This window comes from Triturus cristatus, chromosome 12 (assembly GCF_964204655.1).
Source record: "Triturus cristatus chromosome 12, aTriCri1.1, whole genome shotgun sequence".
NCBI lineage: Eukaryota > Metazoa > Chordata > Amphibia > Caudata > Salamandridae > Triturus > Triturus cristatus.
In genome coordinates, this window is record NC_140595.1 from 624502242 (window position 1) to 624529267 (window position 27026).

The 27026-nt window shown below is 45.2% G+C and overlaps 1 protein-coding gene across 1 annotated transcript in view; it reads right to left on the reverse strand.

The window, feature by feature from the left end:
* Positions 1 to 27026, reverse strand: part of ZC3H18 (zinc finger CCCH-type containing 18) — a 537339-nt gene that overhangs the window by 392588 nt on the left and 117725 nt on the right. The window contains exon 4 of the mRNA XM_085638957.1: positions 20298 to 20390. Within this exon, the coding sequence (XP_085495083.1) occupies positions 20298 to 20390 (93 nt within the window). The remainder of the gene's footprint in view (positions 1 to 20297; positions 20391 to 27026) is intronic.

The window sequence follows — 27026 nt, forward strand, 5'->3', positions numbered from 1 at the left end:
GATTTATTTATTTATGCAGTCACTTATATACAAGTTAAAAACATAGAGTAATGTAACCATAAGTAATATGTACATTTATTAAGTAGAACTAACAAATATGTATATTTTTTAAAACAATTATTATACATGTTTATACAAAACAATACAAATATGTAGGTACATATCTATAGTCCAAATAAAGGCTCATATACAGAGGGATCTGCTGTATATTTCAGTTTGTGTATGGTGGTTATGTGGGGAAGAGCCAATTCTTGAGTAGTGTTTTGAAGAGAAGGTGGTTATCCTTGGATCTTATTTGGTGGGGGTGGGGGGATAGGGGGGGAATTAAAGAGTTCTATAGTTTGGCAGCTTGAACAGAGAAGGATGTGCCACCCATGTTTTTTTTTTCTTTCTTGTATGTTGGGATTTTGAGGTGAGGTGCCACTCTAGAGCGGAAGCTCCTTTGCTGAATGTATTTGGGGATTTTATTTCTGATGAAGGGCGGTCCTGTTCCATGTATAGCTTTGTGGGTGATACAAAACAGCTTGAATGTGGATCTTTTGGCAACCGGTAACCAATGCAGGGCTTCCAAGGCAGGGGAGATGTGGACGTGATGTGGCTTTATGTGCAAGAGTAGCCTGACAGCCTAGTTCTGAAACCATTGTAGTCTTTTCATAGTCATTAAAGGTGATCCGTGGCAGGGGCTATTGGCATAATCAAGTTTGGACACAACAAGAGAGATGGTAGTCTGGAACTTGTGTGGAAATCCCAGATGGGGAAAGATTTGTTGCAGACTTTTTATAGTAACAAAGCTTGATATCGCTAGTTTGTCCACTTGGGTAGTCATTAATAGCTTGGAGTCCATTGTCATTCCGAGGTTTCTTACTTCCATTGATACTTTAGGCCGTGTTCCCAGATCATCAGGTGGCGAGCTGATCATAATATTTCCAATTGCGACACGTGAGTATTTCCGTTTTGGAAGCATTCAAGATGGCTCCACGTCATTCATTGATCCACGGCTCTAAGCCGACTGAAAATTGGTGGGTTTCCAATGTCTTTGGGCATTATGGTTGAAAGAGTATTTGCTAGTCATCTGCAGAGTTATAGCACGTGAGGTGAAATTTATAGATCAGTGCCGGTAATGACCATGTAGATGTTGAACAGCATGGGTTAGATGAGAGCCTTGAGGGACCCCTGCTTTTGTGAAGTATGGTTTGGACGAGATAGGGGGGTTATGGATGACATTCGTTCTGTTGCCAAGGTAGGATGTGATCCAGTCGAGAGAAGTCTCCTCTATGCCGGTTTCGTAGAGTCTTTGTATAGGAGAGTCATGGTCAACCGTGTCAAAGGCAGCCGAGAGGTCCAAGAGAAGTAGTGCAGCAACCCCGTTGCGGTCAACTGTCTTTCTTAAGGTCATCCCAGATGGCAACGAGGGCAGATTCTGTGCCTCTTCCTGGACGGAATCCCGTTTTGGAAGGTAAAAGTATGGCAATATCTTCAATGAATTGTGAAAACTGGGCGAACGCTGCTCGGTCAATCAGCTTTCCCAGGAAAGGTCCATATGTAATCGGTCTGTAGTTGTCAGGGTTCAGCAGATCAAGGTTTGTTTTCTTCAGTAATGGGCATATGTATGACTATTTAAATTCTTCTGGAAATATTCCCGTAGTTAAGGAATTGTTGATGATTCTTTGTACTGGTGTGGCAGCAGAGGTTGTTAGAAGAATTGTCTTGAAGGTTTGTGCTGGACAGGGGTCAGAAGGGCTGCCAGCAGGCCTGCTTGCTTTGACCAGGTCCATAAATTCATTGTGTGAAATTTGTTGGAAGCGACGGAGAGGCTGGGTTAGAGTATTCTTGGATTGTTGTTTTGGAAAAGGTTGGTGCTGGTGCTTTGTCTTTGTTTTAAATAGGAGTCCAACGTGTCTGCTTTGGCTGTGTAATGATTTGCCAGTTTGTCTGTGAGACCTTGAGTAACGGGTTGAGCACCTTCTAGGCAAGTTGGTTTACGAAATTCAGTATGAATTTTACAGAATTCTTTATTTACACGTTTAGCATGTTGAATTCTGTCTGAATAGTACATTTTATTAATGTGTCTAGCTGGACATTGGTAAACCTTGCAGCTATAGCCACTGTAACTCACTTCTAGTTATTCATGTATTTTTCCTATTTAGAGAATTCCATTAGGATTCGTGAGTGATGATATGCTCGGGTATACATACTCTAATTTTTAGGTATAGTCTAACAGTGAAACTAACTGCAAATGGATAATGTTACTTACCCAATAAGCATCTGTTCTGTAATGTAATGTAATGTAATTCGGTTTTGTATAGCGCTGGTTGCACTCCATGGAGCATCTTTGCGCTTCTGAGTACGAGACAGGGTCTGATGAAAAGATTCTTATGATGTTTCGGAGATGGAGTGTTATATCAGATTTTTACATTTTGTGTCAGATAACGTATAGATCCAGGTTTTGAGGGTGCTTCTGAAAGAAATTTCTGTGGAAATTTGCCGAAGGGAGGACGGCAAAGAGTTCCAGGCTTTGGATCCCAAAACTGCCAGGGACTTGCCTCCTTTGGTTTTAAGTCTGAACTTAGGGATAGTGAGAAAATTCTCATTTTGAGATCTCAGACATCGTACAGGGGCATAGTGTTGGAACATGTTTTCAATGTATTTGGGTCCTGTTTTGTTAAATGCTCTATAGGTAATTAGCAGGATTTTAAACAACACCCTTTTGTGTATTGGCAGCCAATGCAGTATGTTCAGAGCTGTTGAAGCTGAGGTCCTTCTTTTCCAGCCCAACACTAATCTGGCCGCTGCATGTTGTACAATTTGCAGTTTATGGCATACTGTCCTATTTGTTCCCGCATATATACTATTACAGTAGTCAATGCGGGACGTGATAAGGGCAACCGCCACCGTCTTCCTTGCTGCAAAAGGGATCAGATCGAAAAATTTCCTAAGTCCCTTTATTATGCCGAAGCAGATCCCTGCCACGGCATTTGCTTGTTGTTTAAAGCTCAGAGAAGGGTCAAATTTTATTCCCAAATTACGGACTGCATTTGCTGTATTGGGAGGGACGGTGGCGTCTTCTGGCCACCATAGAGTTGGATTGAAGGAGTTGTTTTTTCCAACAGGTAGGATCTCAGTTTTCCCTGAATTGCATTTAAGATGATTTGTGCTCATCCAGTGGAAAGTAGCCTTCAAACAGTTGTGGAGTCTGGCTTCTGCTTGGCTGGATTCACCCTCCATCACTAGGATGAGTTGTGTGTCATCTGCATATGCGATGGTAGCTATGCCGAAGGATGATATGAGGGCAATCAGGGGAGCCATATATACATTGAAAAGTGTCGGACTCAGACATGAGCCCTGTGGCACACCTGAATTCAGTGGGATTTCTGCTGATCTAAATTGGCCCAAGGTAACAACTTGTCGTCTGTTTGTCAAAAAACTCTTTAGCCAACTCAGTACCTTGCCCGTTATTCCTGCCGCGGCTAGTCGGTCTATCAAGATGGTATGCGACACCGTGTCGAAAGCCGCGGATAGGTCTAAAAGTATGAGGACAGCTTTTTTTCCCTGGTCTAGTGCTGTTCTAAGTGTTTCCACGGAGAAATTTAGAGCCGATTCAGTCGAATGTTTTGCTCTGAAGCCAGCTTGGTTCGGGTGCCAGATGTTATTTGCCTCTAAAAAAGAGGTGAGCTGTTTATTTACTTCCTTTTCTGTAAGTTTACAGAGAGTAGGGAGTAATGAGATTGGTCGTAGATTGGTAAGAATGGCGGGGTCTGATAATGGCTTTTTCTGTAGGGGTTTCACTGCTGCAACTTTCCATTCTTCAGGGACTACTCCCTGGGAAAGTGAGGAGTTAATGATATTATTAATGATCGGATTTACGATCTCCACCATGGTGTGGAGAACGTAAGGGGGGCAGGGATCAAAAGGAGAACCAGATTTGATTTTAAGAATTTGGCTCTTGGATTCTTCAAGGCTGACTTCCTGAAAGAAAGGTAACTGGCTTATTGTGTGATTATTTTTATTCTGTAACTCATTCAGGGAGAGGGGATCTGGGAAGTCTTTGATGATCGTTTGTATTTTCTCGTGGAAATAGTCCGCGATATTATTACATAGGATTTGCGAGGGGGGAATATCTCTCTGCATGTTCTTTGGATTTATAAAAGAATTAACAATATTAAAGATATCTTTTTGTTTATTATTACTGTTAATTATGGCATCAGTAAAAAAGACCTTTTGGCTGTTTTTATCATCCCATGGTAGTGTCGGCGGGCTATTTTATACTTGGTCTGGTCAGTTATATTATATTTTGTGCGCCAGGTCCGTTCCAATGCTCTAACTTTCCTCTGTTCTTCCTTTAGTCTTTGAGAAAACCAAGGGGCAGAGGTTCTATGCTTATTATTACGTCTTACACTTGGTTTTATTTTATCATTTTCCATAGCTAGAGCATCCATCCATTTCCTGAAGGACTGACTGTCCTTCTCAGGGTTCCCAACTACTGATGGTCTGGTTTCAAGTGCCTTGGTTAGAAGACCCGGGTTTTCTATCAGGTTCTTCCAGTGGGACCCGTCCTGAGGGATGCAAGGCTTCGTCCGTGGTCTATGTTTCATAATTCCTAGGAGTTCGAAAGGGATGTAGCAGTGATCTGACCAGGTTAATTCTTGGGGGGGTTTTACGAGAAGTGTGTCCAAATTTGAGCAAATGCAGTCAAGAATATGACCTGCATTATGTGTGGGCATGGTAGTAAGTATTTTGAGGCCCAGGACCTTCATTATTTCTGTGAAACCTAGGGTAGTATAATCTGAACAGGAGTCAAGGTGTATGTTAGTGTCTCCTAAGATTGTAAAATTAGCCGATTTTAGGGCTAGATCTCCTGTAATTTCCCCTATGCTACTCAGAAAATCAGTAGGTGTTCCTGGAGGTCGATAAATTAGTATACCTGAGAAGGTAAAAGAGTCGTGAATTCGTAGGGCGAAGCCTATGCTTTCCGCACCTTTGATACCTGGGATAGGGAAGGTCGTGCAGCTCAGAGAGTCTCTATGGACAATTGCTATTCCCCCTCCCCTCTGGAGGGGTCTATCTTGTCTAGTGATACGATACCCCTGCGGAAGAGCAGTTGTCACGTCTGGATTGCTGTTTAGAGTTAGCCAGGTTTCTGTCATAAAGAGACAGTCCAGCTCCCTTTCCAGGATTAGGTCAAAAATGTGTTGTGCATGCTTAGCCATGGACCTGACATTAACAAGCCCACAAAGTAGGTTTTCCGTTTTGTTGGCCCTTAGGGGGCTCTTTATTGGAGTGTTGCCAAGACTGTTCGTACCCACATTGCAGCACCAAGGTTGTGCCCAGTTTTCCATGTTCCGTGGTGGTATACAGCTGGAGGGTTTGGCCTGTAGTCTTAGCAGGGTATCCCTGGAATATTGAAGGAGTCGGCCAGGGGGTATGGCCCTGGGCCCGGGCGCGGCACGGACGGGCGCAGACGGGCTTACCTTTGGCGCACCTTCGGCGCTCCGCTGCGCCCGTTCGCTGCGCTCCCCGGGAGAATGCGTCATTTTATCCCGTTGGTAACGTGATGTCGGGGAGGGGCCAAGCTATCGTCTGCTCGCCCTATCCAAGATGGCGGGTTCCCAGGCAGCGCCTACTCGGCTGCAATGGGGCTAAAGGAGGCACAGGTAAGGAGGCTCTTACGCTTTGACAATAGTCAAGTTCTTGGCATGTAGAGCTGTGGATTCACATGCTTTGCATACTCCTGCGATCTAGTGCTGGGTCCGGATGTTTGCAAGTTGTTTTTCGTAGAAGAAGTCTTTCCTAGTCATGAAGTAAGGTGACTCCTCCTTTCGGTGATAGTGTGCATGGTTATCGACTCCATTGTTAGATTGTTTTCCCGCAAGAGGGTGAGAATGGAGTAAGTGTAGTATAGAGATGTCAATGTGTATAAATGTATAATGAAGAACCGACAACTACAGGTAACTAGGGAGGCGAGTGGGTGCATGTGAGTTTACAGCTCTACATGCCAAGAACAGATGCTTACTGGGTAAGTAACATTATACATTCGAGGGATGTGTGCTGTAGATACACAAGCTTTGCATAGACTGGAAAGCAGTATACTCCCAAAGCGGTGGCTAACCTGTAGATGCTGCACTTGTTTGAAAGTGTTTTAAGTACTGCTTGGCCTACATTAGCTTGTTGACGTGCTAACACATCATAATAAACAAAGGGGGGAAGTAGAGGCGAAGAGAGCGGAGAGCTAACATCTACACAGTTGTGTTTGTTAAATGTGTGCGGTGTAGACCATGTAGCTGCTTTACATATGTCAGATAGAGGAATGTTACCTAAAAAGGCCACAGAAGCCTCTACTTTGCGAGAGGAATGCGCTCTAGGGGGTATGGCTAAAGTTCTTTTAGCTTTAGCGTAGCATGTTTAAATGCAGTTAACAATCCATCTTGCAATACTAGATTTAGAGATGGGATTGCCTTTGAGCGGTGGAGCAAATGCAACAAACAGTTGTTTTGCCAAAGTCTTTTGTCCTATCTATGCAGTACAATAAAGCTCTTTTAACGTCAAGCATGTGAAGAGCGCATTCTGCTACAGAATCAGGTTGAGGAAAAAAGACTGGTAACTCAACCGATTGGTTTATATGAAAAAGCAAGAACCACTTTGGGAAGGAATTTAGGGTTGGTTCGTAGAACTACTCTGTCTTTGTGTAGCTGAAAGAAGGGTTCTTCTAGGGTTAAGGCCTGTAGCTCACCAACTCTCCTCAGTGATGTGATCGCAATGAGGAAAGCAACCTTCCATGAGAGAAATTGCAAGGGGCACTTGTGCAATGGTTCAAAAGGAGGACCCATGAGTCTTGTGAGAACAAGGTTGAGATTCCAAACTGGGGCAGGAGGAATTCTTGGTGGTACTACTCTGTTCAACCATTCCATGAAAGCGTTGATTACTGGAACACTGAATACTGACAGATGTTGCCTGTTCTGCAAATACGCAGCTACCGCTGCAATGTGCAAACAAATAGATGTATATGCTAGTCTAGTTTGCTGTAAGTGTAATAGGTAACAGGTAATGTTTTGTATAGAAGCATCTAAAGGATTGATTTAATTGTTATTGCAGTATACAACAAATCTTTTCCACTTTGTTGCATAACAAGCTCTGGTGGTAGGCCTTCTTGATTCTTTTAGAATATTAATACAGTCTGGTGGTAAATTTAAAAAACCAAACTCTATGACTTCAGATCGCTAAGTTCAGTTCTTTGGGATTCGGATGTCTGATTTCTCCATGGTTCTGTGTGAGGAGACTGGATGTGGAACTAGTGACAGCTCTAAGAGGATGGTGTACCATGGCTGAAGGGCCCATGTAGGAGCTACTAGAATCAGCGTAAGGGATGTTTGCCTGAGCTTCCGAACCAGACACGGAATGAGCGGGAGAGGCGGAAAAGCGTAAGCAAATATCCCTGACCAGTTCATCCATAGGACATTACCCTTTGAGAGCGGGTGTGGGAACCTGTAGCCGAAGCTTGGGCATTTTGCGTTTTCTGCTGTGGCGAACAAGTCTATCTGTGGGAATCCCCATTGTTGAAAGTATGGAAAGAGAACTTGGGGATGAAGTTCCCACTCGTGAATTTACTGTCTCCTGCTGAGAAGGTCGGCAGTTTGGTTATTTACTCCTGTGAGTTGTTCTGAAAGAAAATAAATCTTGTGATGGATCGCCCAATTCCAAATGGCTTGAGGGAGTCTTGACAGTTGGAGAGTGTGTCTCCCATCCCTGCTTCTGCACATAATACATTGTTGTCATGTTGTCTGTTCAAACTAGGCCAGTTTTGCCTATGAGGTGAGTTTGAAAAGCTTTCAGCTGTAGAAAAACTGCTAGAAGCTCTAGATAGTTGATGTGGAGGTTTTTGTGTTTGTTGCTCCACAGGCCTTGTATTGTGTAATCTTAGAGATGAGCACCCCAACCTGTCAGAGATGAGTCTGCTGTGAGCACGATCTGTGGAATAGGGTCAACGAAAGGCCATCCTTTTGATAAGTTTTGTAGGTTCCACCACTGCAGAGAGCGATGGGTACAGCCGTCTACCAACACTAGATCGGTTAATTGACCATGCGACTGATTCCACTGACGTGCCAAGCACTCTTGTAGGGGACGCATGTGAAGTCTTGCATGGGGTACATAGATGCAAGATGCCATAATTCCCAGCAGTTGCATAAACACTCGGACTGGTCAGGCTTGGTTGGACTGAAACTGTAGTATCATAGCCTGAATATTGTGAATTCTGGCTACATTGGGAGACGCTAGAGCGTTGACTGTGTCTAAAGTGGCTCTTAGGTAAGACTGCACCCGTGACCGATGCAGGTGAGATTTTTGTGCATGGACCGTGAAGCCCAGTTGATGAAGTAGGTCTATTGTGATCTGTGTGTGTTGTAGACAGTTTTGGTAAGTGCTTGCTTTGATAAGGGCTGTCGACCTCGAATCTGGGGAACCGGGTTTGAGTCTCGGCAATGAAGCTGAACATCCTGTGATTCTGGGCAAATCACTTAATCTCCCCGTGACTAACAAAAATGAATGTGTCCTCATGTAATGCAACTGGTGCTATGTAAAGCTCCCCGATACCCGATTCGCTACATAAAACTCTGTAAGATAAAATAAAATAAATAAACAAATGATCCAGTCGTCTAAACAGGGGAAGACGTGAATACATTGTCTTCTGACATGAGCCGCGACTACTGCCAGACATTTGATAAATACTCTGGGTGCTGTAGTCACTCCAAAGGGAAGTACTTTGAACTGGTAATGCTTGCCTGCTTCAGAAATCTGAGGTATTAGCGATGAGCCAGATGATTTGGAACATGAAAATATGCGTCTTTTAAATCTAGAGTAGACATAAAATCTGCCTTCTGTAAAAGTGGAAGCACATGTTAAATGGTCATCATGTGAAAGTGTTCCGACAGTATATAATGGTTTAACTCTCCGAGACCCAGAATAGGTCTTAGAGAACCGTCCTTTTTGAGAATTAGAAAATACAGAGAGTAAACCCCTGAGCCCTGGTACTGTGTTGGAACCGGCTCTATAGCTCCTTTCAGTAAGAGAGATTGCACTTCCTGTTCGAGCAATTGTAGGTGTTCTGGAGACAATTTGTGAGATCGAGGTGGAATGTTTGGAGGAATGATGGTAAGCTCGAGGCAAAAACCATGTTGGATAATTCCAATCACCCATTTGTCTGTTGTTATAGATTGCCAAATGGGGAGAAATTGTTGAAGTCTTGTCCCGACAGGTGAGGTATATTTAGGGGGAAGTGTGGGAAAGTCACTGCTTATTGGGGGAAGGAGAGTTACGAGGTGTGTTGCCCTTACCCCTACCTTTAAAGTTGTTCCCTCTAGAACCTCCTGGAAAAAAAAGCCTCTTGAAGGAGAGAACTGTTTACTACATTTGTAGGTTGAGGTATTCTGGTCTGAGGATGTGGATTTGGACCCCCATCGGTAAAAGGAACGATGAAAGGAGCATCTGTTTGACGGAGACTGGAGCACTCCCATGGACTTGGCCACTTCCATCTCCTTTTTCATCTTTTATAATGCTTGATCTAAGTCAGGACCAAAAAGATGTATATCAAATGGTGTGTTAAGAATGGATTGTTGGACCTCGGGCTTAAACCCAGAGATCCTTAATCAAGCATATCTCCTAAGCAAAATGCTAGTGTTGACCTCTCTAGCTGCGGTATCAGCAGCATCTACAGCACGGGTACTCATAGTACGTCCCACGGGCCGCTGGCGGCCCGTCCAGCCTTCATTGGCGGCCCGCGGACCTTGTTGCCATACACATACATACAGTATGCCAGTTCCTTCCTGTAAACAGAGAAGATGGTCGCAGGAGCACACATAGTGAATACGTATTCAATACGTATTCACAACGTTTGCTCCTGCGACCATCTTCTCTGCTTACTGCTAGCCTCTGATTGGCCTGAGCCTATGTGACGTCACACACGCCACCCGACGCGAAGCACAGGCCCTTTAAAAGTCAGCTGTAACTAGCACTTTTGCAGCTGACTTTTAAAGGACCTTTTAAGAAGCTTCCTGTGTCCGTGGTGACGTCGACGTCCTCGCAGCCCGCAGCCCTAGAGAATCTTCACTGCAGCCGGAAAATCTTCAGCCTCACTTCAGCTGCAGGTACGTTTAACTGCGGGCAGTACTATGGGTCGTAACCGAATATTAAAGGTATTTTGCTGAAACATCCCATTTCCTGCTTGTGAAGCACCAACACGGCTTTGAGCTTCGGGATGGAAAACAAACGCTAACATTTCATGTTTGTGCCCGCTTCTGTTGTGTAAAGGTCATACTGCCGAGGGCAGTCACTGAAATGCAACCGGCAGTCTCATAATGCGGTGGATGCATCATGGCAGGTTATATCTGGCTGTATGTAAAAAGAAAATGTCTAGACTAGAGCCCCACAGCTCCCGGAAACTGTTTGCTTGTAGCTCGTCAAACATCCAGCAGTTCAGTCATGGTGCAGTATTCATTTTAGGACTGACTTCCTCTGAAAACGACTGTTTGTGAATAGGAAAAACAGATATTGATGCAGAGAACGTCTTAGCCCCGACCCAAAGTTTATGCACATCCCTCAGTTGCTTGCCAGCTAGTTTTGCCCTACACATAAATGACAAACCACACATACCTTCATTATCCTCCAAGTGCACTGGCTCTGCTGTTTGGGGGTGGGGGCGTATGTGTGTTTCATATTAAAATGTTGAAAATCATTACTGAGATCAGATATGCCGTTTTCAGAGGTCAATAGCCCTTTTCTCATTCCTAACATGAAAAGGACATTGACGCATTACCTTTGTTTCCCTGCAAATGCATTTGGAAAATCCTGCTACATTGCAAAACAATTGCTTTAGCTCGGCTGATGTAGGAGACTTATCTGAAAAGGTTTGTGTTTCTGTCACTGATGTTCTGTCCCTGAAAAACAACGAGTTCTTACAAAAATGGAAGAAGTGACTGCAAATGTTGCAGAGTGAAAATGTCTGTTGTCATGAGCCATCCAGAACTGTCTGTGGCGTGATCTTTTCTAGAACAACAAACTGCATTCTTACACCCGTGTTTGCCAGAGGACTTCAGTTTGTCAGCATTAATGTGAGCAAGCATAGGTGATGTAGTGTGCGAATTTTTTACTTGTAAGTCTTGCGTGTTGTGTCTTGTACTCTCTCATGTCCTAAGTCCAGGGCTATAAGGGGGATGGAAAAAAACAAGGGGGTCTCTCAAAGGGGCGTGGCCTATGTCTTTCTATCTCTGTTCACTGTTACCAGTATTGCCATGTTATAAGCCAGGCATGCATTCAACACTTTCCTTACGTGCAACAGACAGCGCTGCCTCTTGCTGTGAAAGGGAAAGTAGCTGTAGCGTAACAGAATGGAAAATTGCCTGCTTTAATGCTTCTTCTCATCCACCGCAGCGTCTTCTCACCCCGAAGCCTCTTCTCTGCCAGAGGCCCCTTCTTTGCCACTTGGATTTGGCCAGCAGCAGCTCCATCACCTCATCTGCCTCCATCTCCACGACCAATTTGATTTCCATCACCCTGCAACACCAGCTCCACCCGCAGGTTGATCTTCGCACCCCGAGAGGTAAGCACAGGACCCTATTTTAGTATGCAATGTGATGGTCTCTCATCTGTTTCTCCATTTCTTTCTTCCTTACTTTCCCCATGTGTGACTCTTTCACCCTGCGCCTTATCTCAAGACTCATCATCTCTCTTTCTCCCCACCTGTCTCACATGCCATTGTAATAATGTTAGATCAAAACAGGACCTCGCATATGAGAAATGAGAGTGGTGTCACAGACATTACTTGCAGTAATATTAGTGAGCTGCTGCTGTGTTACACTATTGAAAACACTGTCACTAGCCATGATTATAAAATGTAAACACATTTAGAATTTAGGCGAGTGCACCTGTGCACTTTCGGTGACTGGGCCAAAGACGGCAGCAAGCTATCAATTCATTGCAATCTTGCCAAGGCCAGACCTTTTGGCTTTGCCAATGCTTGTTCTGGCTGGTTAGCGATTCTATCCAAAGGTTCTGAAGTTTTCGTTTTCCTCTTATTTCCGGTAGGGGCTGTGTCACATTTTAGTTGTTTGTGAAAAGGTGCTATTCTTCTCCCCGTAGTAATTTTTTTTTTTTTAACTCATAGGACTTCTCTCTTTCCTTTGTGAAGTGAATTGTCCTTGATCAATAGGTGCATTTCGGTTGATCCTGTTTTAAGGTAGCTTTGTGCGTGACCTTGAATGTTTTATGGAATAATGTCGTGGCAGCTTTGCGTTGCATCCTTGTTTTTACTTTCAGCTAGCTGGAGATATTTAAGAATGCAGCAAATCAGCTGGCATAGAGGGCAAAGTTGAGCTACAATGTTTTGTTAAAATTGTCAGATTAAGCAGCAGATTATTTATTATGTGTCAAATATGGCAGGGCCAAAATTATGTGGAAAACATTTGCAAAGTAGGGTATTTTCCTTTCATGTTTTAACTGCTCTTGTGCAAAAGGGATGAGAAGTACTGATGCCACATATACAAATGGCTTGTGAATCCACATTTAAGCGTAATTGGAACATTTCAGTGATTGGGAACATATTCCACTTTGTGAATGTATTTTAATGTCAATAACTCATATTAAACCTTAAATAAACACGTGTATCCATTGGTTGAATTACATAACGTAATAAGCTGTAACTGGGCAATGAAATGCCAAACAAATACTAAAAATTGGGATGTTTTGCTCTTTCTGGCCACACCTGACTCTGCCCACTGGCCCAATCTTCAGGTTATTCCCGCCTTCTGATTCCCACGCCCGCTCAACTAACCCAAACCTGAAACCTGGCCCCTCCCCTCGCCCATTCCCTCTCTACAGACCTGACCATTGTATCTGAGCCTTTCAGATTCCTTTAGTTCGACAGCTGCTCCACACCAAATAGCGCTGTCCAGATTAGCTTCTTCCATATGTGTTTCTACTCTGTATCCTTGTACTGTGAGCATGCCGGGTCTGGTGACGCAGTGGACTAATGCGTCCACTGCAGGGGCCTGTGTTCTACCTCATGGTCATAGGTTCAAATCCTGGCGGGTCGTGCCTTTCATCCATCTTCAGTCGATAAAATGAGTTGGGTAGCAATAAACATCTGTTATTCAGCGCCAAGATACCTATCGTGTGTTTGTATATACGTGTGTGTGTGTGTGTGCATGACATTTATTTCAAATCCCTATTGAGAGACACATTTCCTGCATAAACCACTGGCTTTAGGAAAACCTCCTGTTTTTCATTTACAGGTTTACCCATTACTTTGTATGTTTAAACAAAACATTACTTTGGTGTTGCTCACAGATCTGTTGCGAGAAGTGGTGTCGGTCCAGCGGTCGCGACGGCGTGTCGGTCCAGCGGTCGCGACGGCGTGTCGGTCCAGCGGTCGCGACGGCGTGTCGGTCCAGCGGTCGCGACGGCGTGTCGGTCCAGCGGTCGCGACGGCGTGTCGGTCCAGCGGTCGCGACGGCGTGTCGGTCCAGCGGTCGCGACGGCGTGTCGGTCCAGCGGTCGCGACGGCGTGTCGGTCCAGCGGTCGCGACGGCGTGTCGGTCCAGCGGTCGCGACGGCGTGTCGGTCCAGCGGTCGCGACGGCGTGTCGGTCCAGCGGTCGCGACGGCGTGTCGGTCCAGCGGTCGCGACGGCGTGTCGGTCCAGCGGTCGCGACGGCGTGTCGGTCCAGCGGTCGCGACGGCGTGTCGGTCCAGCGGTCGCGACGGCGTGTCGGTCCAGCGGTCGCGACGGCGTGTCGGTCCAGCGGTCGCGACGGCGTGTCGGTCCAGCGGTCGCGACGGCGTGTCGGTCCAGCGGTCGCGACGGCGGTGTCGGTCCAGCGGTCGCGACGGCGGTGTCGGTCCAGCGGTCGCGACGGCGGTGTCGGTCCATCGGTCGCGACGGCGGTGTCGGTCCATCGGTCGCGACGGCGGTGTCGGTCCATCGGTCGCGACGGCGGTGTCGGTCCATCGGTCGCGACGGCGGTGTCGGTCCATCGGTCGCGACGGCGGTGTCGGTCCATCGGTCGCGACGGCGGTGTCGGTCCATCGGTCGCGACGGCGGTGTCGGTCCATCGGTCGCGACGGCGGCGTCGGTCCATCGGTCGCGGGGCGGTGTCGGTCCATCGGTCGCGGGGCGGTGTCGGTCCATCGGTCGCGGGGCGGTGTCGGTCCATCGGTCGCGGGGCGGTGTCGGTCCATCGGTCGCGGGGCGGTGTCGGTCCATCGGTCGCGGGGCGGTGTCGGTCCATCGGTCGCGGGGCGGTGTCGGTCCATCGGTCGCGGGGCGGTGTCGGTCCATCGGTCGCGGGGCGGTGTCGGTCCATCGGTCGCGGGGCGGTGTCGGTCCATCGGTCGCGGGGCGGTGTCGGTCCATCGGTCGCGGGGCGGTGTCGGTCCATCGGTCGCGGGGCGGTGTCGGTCCATCGGTCGCGGGGCGGTGTCGGTCCATCGGTCGCGGGGCGGTGTCGGTCCATCGGTCGCGGGGCGGTGTCGGTCCATCGGTCGCGGGGCGGTGTCGGTCCATCAGTCGCGGGGCGGTGTCGGTCCATCAGTCGCGGGGCGGTGTCGGTCCATCAGTCGCGGGCGGTGTCGGTCCATTGGTCGTCAGGTGGAAAATCAGATTCCTGGGCCTTGTTACATAGTAACAAACTAGCTGGAGAGCTCCGCAATGGCATACAGTCCCGTTTCCAAGCCTTGCAAACGACCCAGACCGATACAGAGCGAACGCAGGAACTTCCGGGAAGCATGGGAAGAAGGGTACTTGTTTGTAGAATTTCCAAAAGAAAAAGCCACCTGTTGGCTTTGCAAAGAGAAAGTAAATGTTCTTAAGAGGTATAACCTGGAACAGCACTACAAAACTAGGCACTCTGGATACACTGCGAACTTCCCACTGAACTCAAAACTGCGTTCTGCAAAAGTGGCATAGCTGAAGCAAGCTCTTCTTTCCGAGCAGAAGATCTTCCTTTGCCAGATGAAGGAATCTGAGGCTGTAACAGAAGCGTCTTTCAAAATATGCTACTTGCTTGCCAAACATAAAAAAAATTCTCAGATGCAGAGCTGGTGAAGCAATGTTTCCTTTCAGCAGCCGAAATTTTATTTGAGAACTACACTAATAAAGCCAGCATTTTAAAGGAAATCGGTGCATTGCAGCTATCAGATTCCACGTGTGCACGCAGAATAGAGGCAATGGGACAAAACGTCCAGGAGCAGGTGATCAAAGCAGTGAGAGAGTCACCGTTCTTCAGCATTGCCATGGATGAGTCCCCAGGCATAGGCGATGTGGCCCAGTTATTAGTTTGGGTGAGGTATCTGGACCAATCACTATATCCCAAAGAAGAGCTCCTGTGCCTTGTACCCATGCAAGGGCACACAAGAGGAGAAGATATACTGGACAGCATGTGCAACTACTTTAATTAAAACAAATGACATACCACTGAACTCTCTTGTTAGCATAACAGATGGGCTTCCTGCCATGGTAGGCCATGACAGAGGCTTTGTATCTATGCTTAAAAAGAAGCTCATAGGACAGACTGTGATAGACTACCACTGCATTATTCACCAGGAAGTATTGTGTGCAAAATTAAAGCATGGAGAACTGAATAATGTCCTAAAAGGTGCAGTGAAAATTGTTAATTTTATCCGTGCCAAAGCTCTGAACCATAGACTTTTTAAAGCAATGCTGCAGGAATCTGAAGCGGAATATGCAGACGTCTTGATGCACACTGACGTGCGTTGGCTAAGCAAAGAGAAGGTTCTGGAGCGGTTCATCACATTGCTTCCTGAAATTTAACTCTTTGTGAACAGTAGAGGTCAATCATTCCAAGAACTAATGGATGTGAAATGGCTTATTATGCTCCATTTTCTTTCAGATACTTTCACACATTTTAAAGCTCTCAATTTGACCCTGCAATGTAAACAACAGCTTGTGTGCTCCCTCATGAATGGTATTTATGCTTTTGAAAGTAAGCTTGTGCTATTAAAAGAACAACTGGATGATAGTGACATCACCCATTTCCCAAAACTGTTGGCTGTGATGCAGAGGTTTCCAAATTTCTCAATTCAGAGCCCTCACCCCTCTGTTCAGGCTGGTTGAAAACCCCTGGATGGTGAGTGCACGAAATCTTTATGTTGTTGTCTTTATTGGCATGGAAAGGGATCAAGCAGAAATAGAGCTGATTGACATGCAGCACAATTCAGCCCTCGAAACATCTTTTTTGGGGCAAGCACCAGAAGAATTCTGGAAAATTGTGCCCCCTGACAAGCTTCCTCTTCTTTTTACAGAGGCCCAGAAGTAATTTGTATGTTCGGGTCAACATATGCTTGTGAATGTTCATTTTTCACAATGGGACTGTTGAAGAGCAAACTCAAATAAGCTTACAGACATACATCTGGAGCAGCTCTTAAGGCTTGCCGTTTCCAACTTGGTACCAGATTACAGAAAACTAATTGGTGACATGAAATGTAAAATAAGTTCGTAGTGTTTGTCTTTAACATACCTATTTTTTGGACTCTGAAGCCTGTGCTGCACTGGGCATGTGCTGAATATCCGGTTACTGCAAATTGCCATGCAATCCCACTTAAGATTGCTATTGTCTGCTAATAAAAAATTGTTATAAACATGTGCTCCCTGTAGTTACATCTGCTTTGGAAATACAGCATTGTCTAGTAATGTTTTGAAACAGCAGTGATTTTTTTAGCCCTCTAGCCCCGCCCCCACTGACCCTGCCCCCCCCACTGACCCTGCCCCCCCAATGACCCCGCCCCCACCAGTGCAGCCCTCGGCCACAAACCACTCTTTAAATTTGGCCCCCGAGAGAATGTTTGTGAGTACCCATGATCTAGAGCATACCTTATGGAGGAATTTGAAATTAGCTTACCCTTATTTACTAAATCCTGCGCTTTAGCTTTATCCTCATCTGGGAGATATTGAAGCAATTGCTCTATTTCGTCCCAGTGTGCTCTGTCATACCTGGCTAAAAGGCCCTGTGTATTTTCAATGCGCCATTGATTTGCAGCTTGAGCAGCTGATGGTGGTAGATGAAAAGGACTGGTAGCAACAGATTTTCTCTTAAAAGGGATTTTGTATGAAGTATCCTCAACGGGAAGCTTATGTTTCTGAGGCAGTTTGGTATGAGTATGACCAGTCTCAGGCTTAATATATAGTCTCTTTTGCTTGGGATCTGGTCTAAATTCAGATCCGAAGGGACATCTTTTGGTTTCGGCGCCGACATTTTTGGTGCTGGCGTCTACTGTGCCGGCGTGGGCTGGCCATTCAGTACGGAAGATTTCGGCTCCGAAGGCTGCTTGGCTTTCGGCATGGAGGATTTCGGCTCAGAGCCGGATTTCTGTTTGGAACCGGAGGGCTTCAGTTCCGACGAGGACTTTTGCTGACTCGGTACCAAGCCGAAAGGCTTGACTGGCTGTTTCAGAGGTGGGCCTGGAGGCGGGGTGTCGGAAACGTAGTCTTGGTGCCGACCTTGGCCAGAAGGCAGAGGTGGTGCCGAAGCCTTATGCTTTTTGGGAGTGATTTGAAGGGGCAAGGGGTCTTCCGTACTCATGTCACCATGTCCCTGCGGCAGTTCATCGCCATTAAGGTCTATCTCGAGCCCGCCACTGTCAATTGAGCGTGAGTAAAGCTCTCTGAAACAATCTCGTGACACTTAGACCCACGTTAAACGGGGTCTGAAAACTACACAAGGTGCCATTCAACCTTGTGCTATCAAGCACAGCTGGCGACTTAACTAATTTACCTAATGTATACACCAGCCTTGCAGTAGTGTAAGATTACGAGGAAATTTTCCTATACATGGTCCTGACGAATTGCCAATAGACCCTTTAGGGACTGATCTGGCAAGAAACATGTTGACCAAACAATCTAAATAGAACTTATGCTCTATTGGATCATTGTCCCAGATATGAGCAACATTTTTTTTATTTAGGTTAGCGAGCCAGGATTAATAACTGATTTAATAAGAGTCTCCCTAAACCTATTTTAAAATATCACTCACTACACTACACGTTCACATACCCTCACTCACCCAACAGCTTTATCAAAAGAACTCCGCCAAAGAGCACCTTCGCGGGTGCCCATCGAGCATTGCAGCACCGGCCTGACGAGGAGCACATCCTATGATGAAGCATGACACCTTTCGGGGTGTGTGAGGGCACTTCCTTCATTTGAAGGTTATTCCAGAGACCTGTCCACCTCTTACAACCTTAGGAACTGCACACCCACAGATCTGAACTGCGAAGGTTTGTGACAGAAGACCTGCGCAAGAGGACTCAACAATCATTCCGCAATTAAAGTGATAGTGCCTATCAAAAGATTCTGTAAAAGATCCTATCAATGTTCAACCAGTGAGGTAGGAGGAAGAGCAGCAACAAATTCAGGTGAGTGCTATTTTCCAACCTGACTTACTGCAACCTGGGTTTTGAAACACACAGGTACATCTAAACAGCTGTTCAATAAAATGTTTTGAACAGTTTGTTTGTACACTTCATTGGTTTTGTACACATCATAGGTGATGTACCAATAACAGGTATGTACTAGAAGCACTCATCATTTGAAAGAGGTCAGACCAGATTGGGCTGTTTCAGAATGCTACATTTGAGAAACTGTATTTATGAAAGAATTGGAAAACAACTAATTTAGAATTTGTAATGTAAAATAAAACTATTCAGCAGTACAAGCAAATAGCTCCACTTTGACCCATTTCCTGAACGCACGAGGAAGTAAGGAAAGTAAGTGATGCCTGCCCCTTTCTTAAGGTTTGTTTGCAATTCCCTAAAGGAAAGTCTGATCACGTCTGATTTTCTAAATTATCCATTTTACAGCACAATAAACCAATGGTTTGGTCAAAAAACGACACGCTTATCAGGCATTCTATAAGGTCACTCCACGAATAATTAAAATAAAAATACGTTCCACCTCTTAAAGTTACCTTTCATGTGGGGTTTTGGATGGTCTGGGTCCCCAAAATAGTTTGCAAATTATGGGAACACATTTTAGATTTTACAGTGCACTAAAAAAGCCAGCCCTCAAGATGCATTCATGAAACATTCCAATATTCTATTACTTTCATTATGCCACAAACAAGTTTGAGTCTCCCAAGTGTATTGTGAGGTTCATTGCCCCCAATAAACCTACCTACTGCATTGGTAAACATTTGAGGCATGGACAAAATGATGTCCAGAATTCCTACAATAATCAAATGAGGACCACATTATACCAGGCCACAATAATGCTTATAATGCTCTCAAAGAGCCATGAGGGACATTTTATTTATGGGTCATCACCACAGACTGCCCAAATTATACCAAGGAGGGACACTTTATACCAAGTTCACCAACATACCTGAAAGTCAAGCATGTACATCACATCTTCAAGTCTTGCATATACAGTCAATTCTATTTCTTGGTTTCCCTCACCTGCAATTTTCCCAGTTTCAATATTACCTGAATCGGTATCTCTAATGCTAAGTTTGTTTCATTTTACTAAGTAAACTTTTACCACTATGACCTCTTCCTTCATAGGCTTTTCGTTGCTCTCCAATTAAAATGTTTCTCCTATTACTTTTCAACTGATCATCTCCTTTAATCATACAACCTCTATAGTCAATCATGTCTTAATCTCCACTTTTCTGCTTTTGTGTCTACTTTCAATTCTTTGCGTTGAACTGATTTATTATTTCTTCTCTCTCTTCATTTGCTAATTTTTCTTTTTTTCTTGGTGCTCTATTACCATCTCCCTATTTATCAATTTTTTCCCATCTTTTTTCATCCTCCTGTCTCGTGCGTCTTTTCTTTCTACATTTTAAACCATCTTACTATAAATAATTTTTCTTTAGTTTTTTCTAAAATCCTCTCCCTCCATTTGCATCATTTGCTTTTGTTCTTCAATTTCTTTTCTTTTTGGTTTTATTTTATCTTCCGTTTCACTCTAATGACCTCCGTCTCTGAATTTATATGCTCCTCTTTCCACCTTACTCTTTCTTGTTTTCTTTCTTGTTAAGCACATTGTTCTACAATGAGGGTAGTCATTTTATTAACAGATTTAAGAGGTCTCTGTGAGGTAAGTTCCCCACAAGGTCTCACACCCTAAGCAAGCTGTAACGGAAGGAATAATAGAAGCGTTTAATGTACACTTATAGCTTTGCAACACAACTTGCTTGCACCAACATAGCATATTAAGAGTCATACACAACAAACATGAGTAAAGTATGTCTATAAACACAAGTGTTTTGCAGCTCAAACAGTATACTTTCATGCATTCCTTACCTCTTTTGCATGCCTAAGCCCTCGCTCCCATGCACTCTCAGCTTGGGGTTCGGGAGGTGGGACTGGAAGGAGCTCCTCAGCAGCTGGTGTCCCCTGTCAAAGGGCAAAAGGAACAGACTAGTTAGAAAAAATTACTATGAGAAGACTTTGTAATTCTCAACTCACTTGCAACAGCAAGTGAAGGGGTAAAATATGACTAATTCAAAAGTGGAAAGAGAGCACCCAAGCAAAAAAAACAAAAAAACCTCGATTTTTAACTAATATACAAAATCCCAAACAATTTATATGGTCCTAACCAAAAGTGGGCTTATCCAATGGTCTTTTCTAGTAAATATACAGTGTAAATGAAAAAGTCTTCTTTTTAAATACAGGTGAATAAAATGACAAAATGAGCCACACAGGACAAAATGACCCACCATGAACATTTTTACTAATGTTCACGTCAACTGCTCCGAGGTGCGTTAGAGCCATTTCCAGAGAAACAAAATTATCCATGTAAATTTCATGAGGCCACTGATGGTTGTTACACCAGCCCCATGAAAAGCATTAATTTACCGCTGCATATTCAACAGCTACATGTCATAGCATCTAACTTCAGACAAGAGTTCTGTACTTGATAAGATCTTGAACTGTTATAAATGGATCACGGTAGCCAGGTTAAACTCAAAAGTCACAGCTGTTCCTACACTCTCAAAATTTCTGAAAGTATACATGTTTACTAGCAGTTACATCAAGGAAACTAGTTAGCATATGAAAACATTCTTCAACAAACTGGCAGTCCTAGCAGCAACATAAGACCCTAGCACAGACGCAGAGTACCTGCTCTGCAATTTCCCCACACTTCCATATTACATCAGTGCCCTTGCCTGCTTAAATCTGTCAAGAGAGAAAACCAAACGATTTGCACTATGGTACAGCTAGATTAAAATAAAATAAATCAAGAAAATAGATCTAAGGAAACCTATTGGCACCAAGGCAAAATGCTCAACTCGCAGCTGCTGAATAGAGGAAAAAGCTGCTTCCTACAAAGCCACCACTTGAAAGGCCTCAAATGAGAGCAGGGCACTCTTAAAAGTGATCAAGCCCTGCGTTCATTCAATCCACCAATCAGCCACTGCGAGGAACATAATTTATCTGTTCAAGCAAAAGTAAACAGCACAATTGTACTTCACATGATGATTACTACTACAACTTGCAGAGCACCCAAATGGTTCACATTCAATATGCCGTTTACTGGCAATCTGCCAATAACATTCTCATCTCTGAATGCTGCATCTAACAAAGGTGACATTATCCCATCATCAGTAGCAATGGGTTTCATGGTGACGCCTTGACAACTAATACCCAACATAGTAAATGAGCCCCTCCCCTGTGAATCTTCCCGGATGTGCTCCCAATCAAGTAATTACTTTTCTTCGTGACGATTAAGATGGGCATCAGTGATCTTGAAAATTATCATACAATCATTCACTGATTATTGCTGAGGAATATAATTTAGAATGCATTCTTTTCAAGGACCTAGACGCGCTGTATCTGTACGTAACATGCCTGGGATGGCCAAGCAGGCTGGACCCTGGATTCCCTGTATTAGTATAACTGGCCCTAGATTAGAAGCTAACAGTGCACTTGAGATACAACTTAACATATGTCCCGGACAGAACTCAGATATGCCATAAATGGCGCTCACACTAACACAACCCCCTACAGAACATATTAAATAACTGTTGGCGCTGTCAACCACACAACACAGTTACTTGCTTAAAAACTGGCTAAATGCTGCCACCTTAATGGTGCAACCACACACACAAACACATCCAAACTCACATAGACTGGCATCTAGGCTACATAACGGGGAAAGGTGCCCCAAAACAAGTATCTAAAGAACAGCAATAGATAAGTGTACACCCCAGTAGAATGAAATAAGGGGCAAAGGTTCGCCAGCGCTCACATCCATGCACACGATTCTCCAGACTGTTACATAAGAGAATATACTCAACCACTATTAAAAATATTCCACCAATAAATAATACTTTAATCCACAACAAACTTGCCAGCCACTATCCAATTTGACTTGTAGTCACATTAACAAGTTACCTACCTTCGGTAACACCTTATCTGGTAGAGACGTAATCTAGCCGCAGATTCTTTACCTTTGAATCTCCCAGGCGTCAGAATGGATCCGGAATATTTTTCTTCGAGCAATACCCCTGTGCGCCAATAGATGGCATCAGCTGGCTCTGCGTGACGTCGTCAGTGCTGCAGTGAAATAAGCATCACCGATATAGGCACTACCTTGGCAAGCTGACGTCTGTTAATTTTCACAACTTTTCACGCCAGGAGCGCGGAGGCATGAAGTTCACTAACCTTGATGTGTTTTAGAACAACTAGGGCCCTGAAAGGGATGACCTCTGACCACAGTGGGGGGGAAGGATATATGGGTCTGTAAGGAATCTGCGGTTAGATTATGTCTACCATATATGACGTTACCGAAGCTAATTAACTTGTTCATCTGATAGAGACATCTAGCTGCCGATTCCTTACCTCTGAATAGATACCCAATTAATACCATCCACAGAGGTACTGCGAACAAGTAAGACCAGAGTATCCTGCAGGACAGAGCAGCCAAAGAAGCCTTTCCTGTGGACTTGACTGTGAAGGAAGTAGTGCTTGGTAAACATGTTCAGGAATGTCCATGTTGCTGCCTGACAAATGTCCAAGATTGGAACCCCACGTTGTAACGCTGCGGTGGCTGCCTTAGTTTTGGTGGAGTGACCCCTTAAGCCTTCAGGAGGCTGATTTTTGGCCAGAGTGTAGCAAATTTCGATACTGAGGATGACCCATCTGTAGGAAAGTTGGGTTGCTGTTGCAGTAACCCTCCCACTTTTTGCTGGATTTCTGATGCACTTTGACTTGATGCGCCCTAGGTCCCTGGCAATCAGGTTGCCACTACCTGTGTTCTTTCCCCAAACTGTACCTTTGTACCCACAATTGGCATCTCCATCTCTGTATATATATATATACACACATATATATATATATATATATATATATACACACACATATATATACACATACACATATATATATATATACACACACACACACACACACACACACACACACACACACACACACACACATATATATATATATCTGTGTATGTGTGTATATATGTGTATCTCCCTCACTCTCGCTCTCCCTCTCCAGAGAAAGGGTCATGCTGAAACCCAATGCCTATGGTATAGGTATGTCACCCCTCTAGCTGAGTACACTATACCTCTGGCGAGAGTACAGTTGCATAACCACTCTACCCCTACAGTGTCCAAGTCCATTCTTAGACATTGTAAGTGCAGTAAAGCCATAAACAGTATATGGTCTGGGAGTTTATTACAAACTCCACAGCACCATAATGGCTTTACAGAATTCTGGAAAGTTTAGTAGCAAACTTCTCGGCATAATAAACCCGCACTGATGCCAGTGTGGAATTTATTATAAAATGCACTCCGAGTGGATCCTCAGACTGTGGGATGTCCTTTCAATGGAACTGCTCACTGCCTGTCTCTGCCACACCGAACACTCTCGCCTGATGCCCCCTAGACTGCGGGCCCTACAGCTGTTTGACGACCCCCTGGTACCCTTTTCCGGGGGCACGAGACTACCCTTCCCAGAGTAAACTGCTTGACCTCCTGGGCGGCTTCTTCAGGCCCTGTGAGTATTGGCCTTCCCTCGGAGTCTGAGTCCTGACCTCCCTCCCTCTTCGTCCCTCCTTAGGCGCATCCACTATTGTCCTCTTTTCTTCTCCCCATTCCTTTGGGAACGGAGTTCTTTCCGGTCCTTCTCTCATTCTTTCTGTCCGTTACTTCCTTCGGTCCCCCCTCCCTTTTCTCCTTTTTGTTCTTTTCCCCCTTCTCTCTCTGTTATTTGATGATTCTTTTGTTATTTACTGCAATATATCTTGATGCTGTCGCACTACAACCTGTATTTTCTACAGGGGCGGAGGGCCCCGTTTTCACCAGACCTTGTTAGTTTTGCCCAATTGTTTGCTTTACAGATTTTGCTGTTGTGATTTTCTCTCACTGGTCACTGAAACTTTAACTTGGCCCCTATTCTTTAACCCCCCGCGTAGCCTTCCCTCTGGACTTGGCAAGAACTTTCTTTTGGACATTGCCCCATACGTTTTGGACATTGGCTGTGCCCTCATTGCATATGTGTTTTGAATCTTTATAGCCTAGCCCAGCCCTCCTTACAGGATCTTCGGACTGATTGTTTACTCTGTATCCCCTTTTTTAGTTGCCCCCCGCCCTTGCCCCTTACTCTTTGCGACATGTATGGTTTTGTACTTGCTTGTCTTCAATAAACATCTTTAATAATAATAATCTTGGAGATGCCCCTTGAAAAACAACAAGTCTCTGGTGGGTTCCTTGACTGGTAAACACCTGCCTGCCACCACGAGACAAGTTTCTGGACCCCTGGGGTGGGAGCCTTTGCTCCCTGGGCCCAGAAACAAAGCCTATCCTGGGGGAAGTGTTCACATCACCACCAGGTCAGGAAGAGCCATCTGCGGCAGGGGAACTTCAAAGGCCTGGCCGCCTTTGCACTGCTACCCCCAGCCTCTTCTGCCATCAGGAGTAGGCCCCTTCTTATCTCACCCCCTTTTCGGTGGGAAAACAGGCGGAAAAAATTCAGGGGAGGGAGGAGGGGGCTGACCCTCCCCTGTCCAGAGTAATGCAACACACACACACAGTAACAGTGGCGATGGAACCCAGCGAATGCGGTATAACCTTTTTTCCTGACTTCTTGCAGCAGGTCTAGAAGCAACGCCATAGTTTCTTGGAGGTTAAAAGGGCACAATAGGACAAGGAAATAAAGTATTCCATGATGTTTCCGGTAAAGCCGGGTGGAGTTGGAGGGGCGGACATGGTTCTTCTTGACCCCTGAAGAGGCTTGGAACTGGATTGAGAGGTGGTGAACAGTCAATGTAAATGGCTCAAAGAATCAAAGAATGGGGCACAGCAGACACTCTGTGGGCCCCAGCGGGGGCAAAAGAACGGAGTCAAGCTTGGCCAGGAGTCACCACACCGCAACACCAGGCGCCTTGAAAGCCTGTGCTACTCTACTTATACATAATAACTACTCCACCACAAACTAATAAACTTATATGGGAGTGACAATATGGTGATCTTGTTTCAGCTATATTATATCCTTTTGCATAATTGGGTGTTGTCCACTGGACAAGACCCCTGAAATTGGGGGTTACCATTCTGACTTAAAGTTAACAGGTAATGTTGCTTCCTCATGTGCGGGCTCTTATGTACGATTGGCCATAGGTAAAATGATAATCTCTTGTGTTGGGGGTGCAGCAGGAGTTATCCATGCCGAGCCAAGCTCTCCCAAATGGTAAAGTTAAAGTTGGGGTGGGATGACAGGTGCTCTGCAGAGCTGGGGGGACTGGCAGTTTTGCGACAGTCAAGCAGGGATGGGGGATTTGGGTTCAAGGGGCGGGGAGAGGGGTGACTAGTATGTTTGAAGAGTTTTGTCTTTTTCGCATATTTTTGGCACCATTCTTATGCATGCACCAGATAATTATCCTTGCAGTGACACGAGAAGCTGATGCACTCCTGTTTGACATTACCAGTTCGCTTGTTTGTCTTGTACTGATCTGTTAATCGGTCCGATGCCTTGATTCCTTACACAATGTCTAAAACTGAGGTTAAACTTTTGTCCTGCAATGTCAATGGTTTGGGGGGTAAAAAATAAATAAATAAAATGAGGAGTGGTCCTCCAGTAGCGTAGGAGGCACTCTCCAGACGTGGTGTTTTTCCAAGAGACACCTCAAGGGTAATACTTGTAAGGCAAGGGGATACAAGATGGTAATATAGGTGGAATTCACTTCTAGCTCTAGAGGAACGGGGATACTTCTCCAGAAACAATTTCCTATCGTAGTCAACCAAACGTGGTCGGACCGCATGGGCTGGTATGTGGGGCTGTCTGGGACATGGGAGGGTGAAGCACCTAATTTCTTTTCTATAGACATCCCTCCAGGTATGCACAAGGTCACCTTCCCACATCTGGGTGCGGTCCTTTTGGAATTCCCCACAGGGGATCTATTCATGGGAGGGGACTTTATTGTTAATGTTAGTGGAACTTATATAGAGCACAGTGGTAGGGTCTGCTGCCGACGTCTTGCTCTCAATACTGGGGGCTATCTCCTGTACCACGACACGCTATTGAGGCGATCTTATTTTTAAACCATTGACTTTGACTGTTATTTTTGAACTTTTAATAATAGCTCTCATTTTAAACATTTAATACTTACGTTTTTCTCTGCTGCCGGTGTGCTCTGTTCCGCTGCGGCTGTATTGCTGTTTGCTGCGGAGAGCTGAAAATCAGCATAGGCTTCACTTCCGGCTACCGCTATTTCCGAGCAGGGTGCGCAGGCTAGTGTTTGGGACAAATACTGCCCATAAAAACGATGACAGAGTGGGCGCAGCGCTGGTGCGCAAAAGGCGCGCCTAAAGCAAGCCCGGCTGTGACCGTCAACGTCCCTGAGGCGACCACCACAGCTATGCTTCCTCTTTAGTTAAATGTAAGAGTCGAAGGAGACACTATGATAGCAACGAATTGCTCAACTTAAAAACACCTTGCTCAGGTAAATGCTCAAGGGCTGAGGCAGATAAGTGGGAAAATCTTCAATGCCTTGGTTGCAGTTGGTCCTTCCCTCAGTTCCCT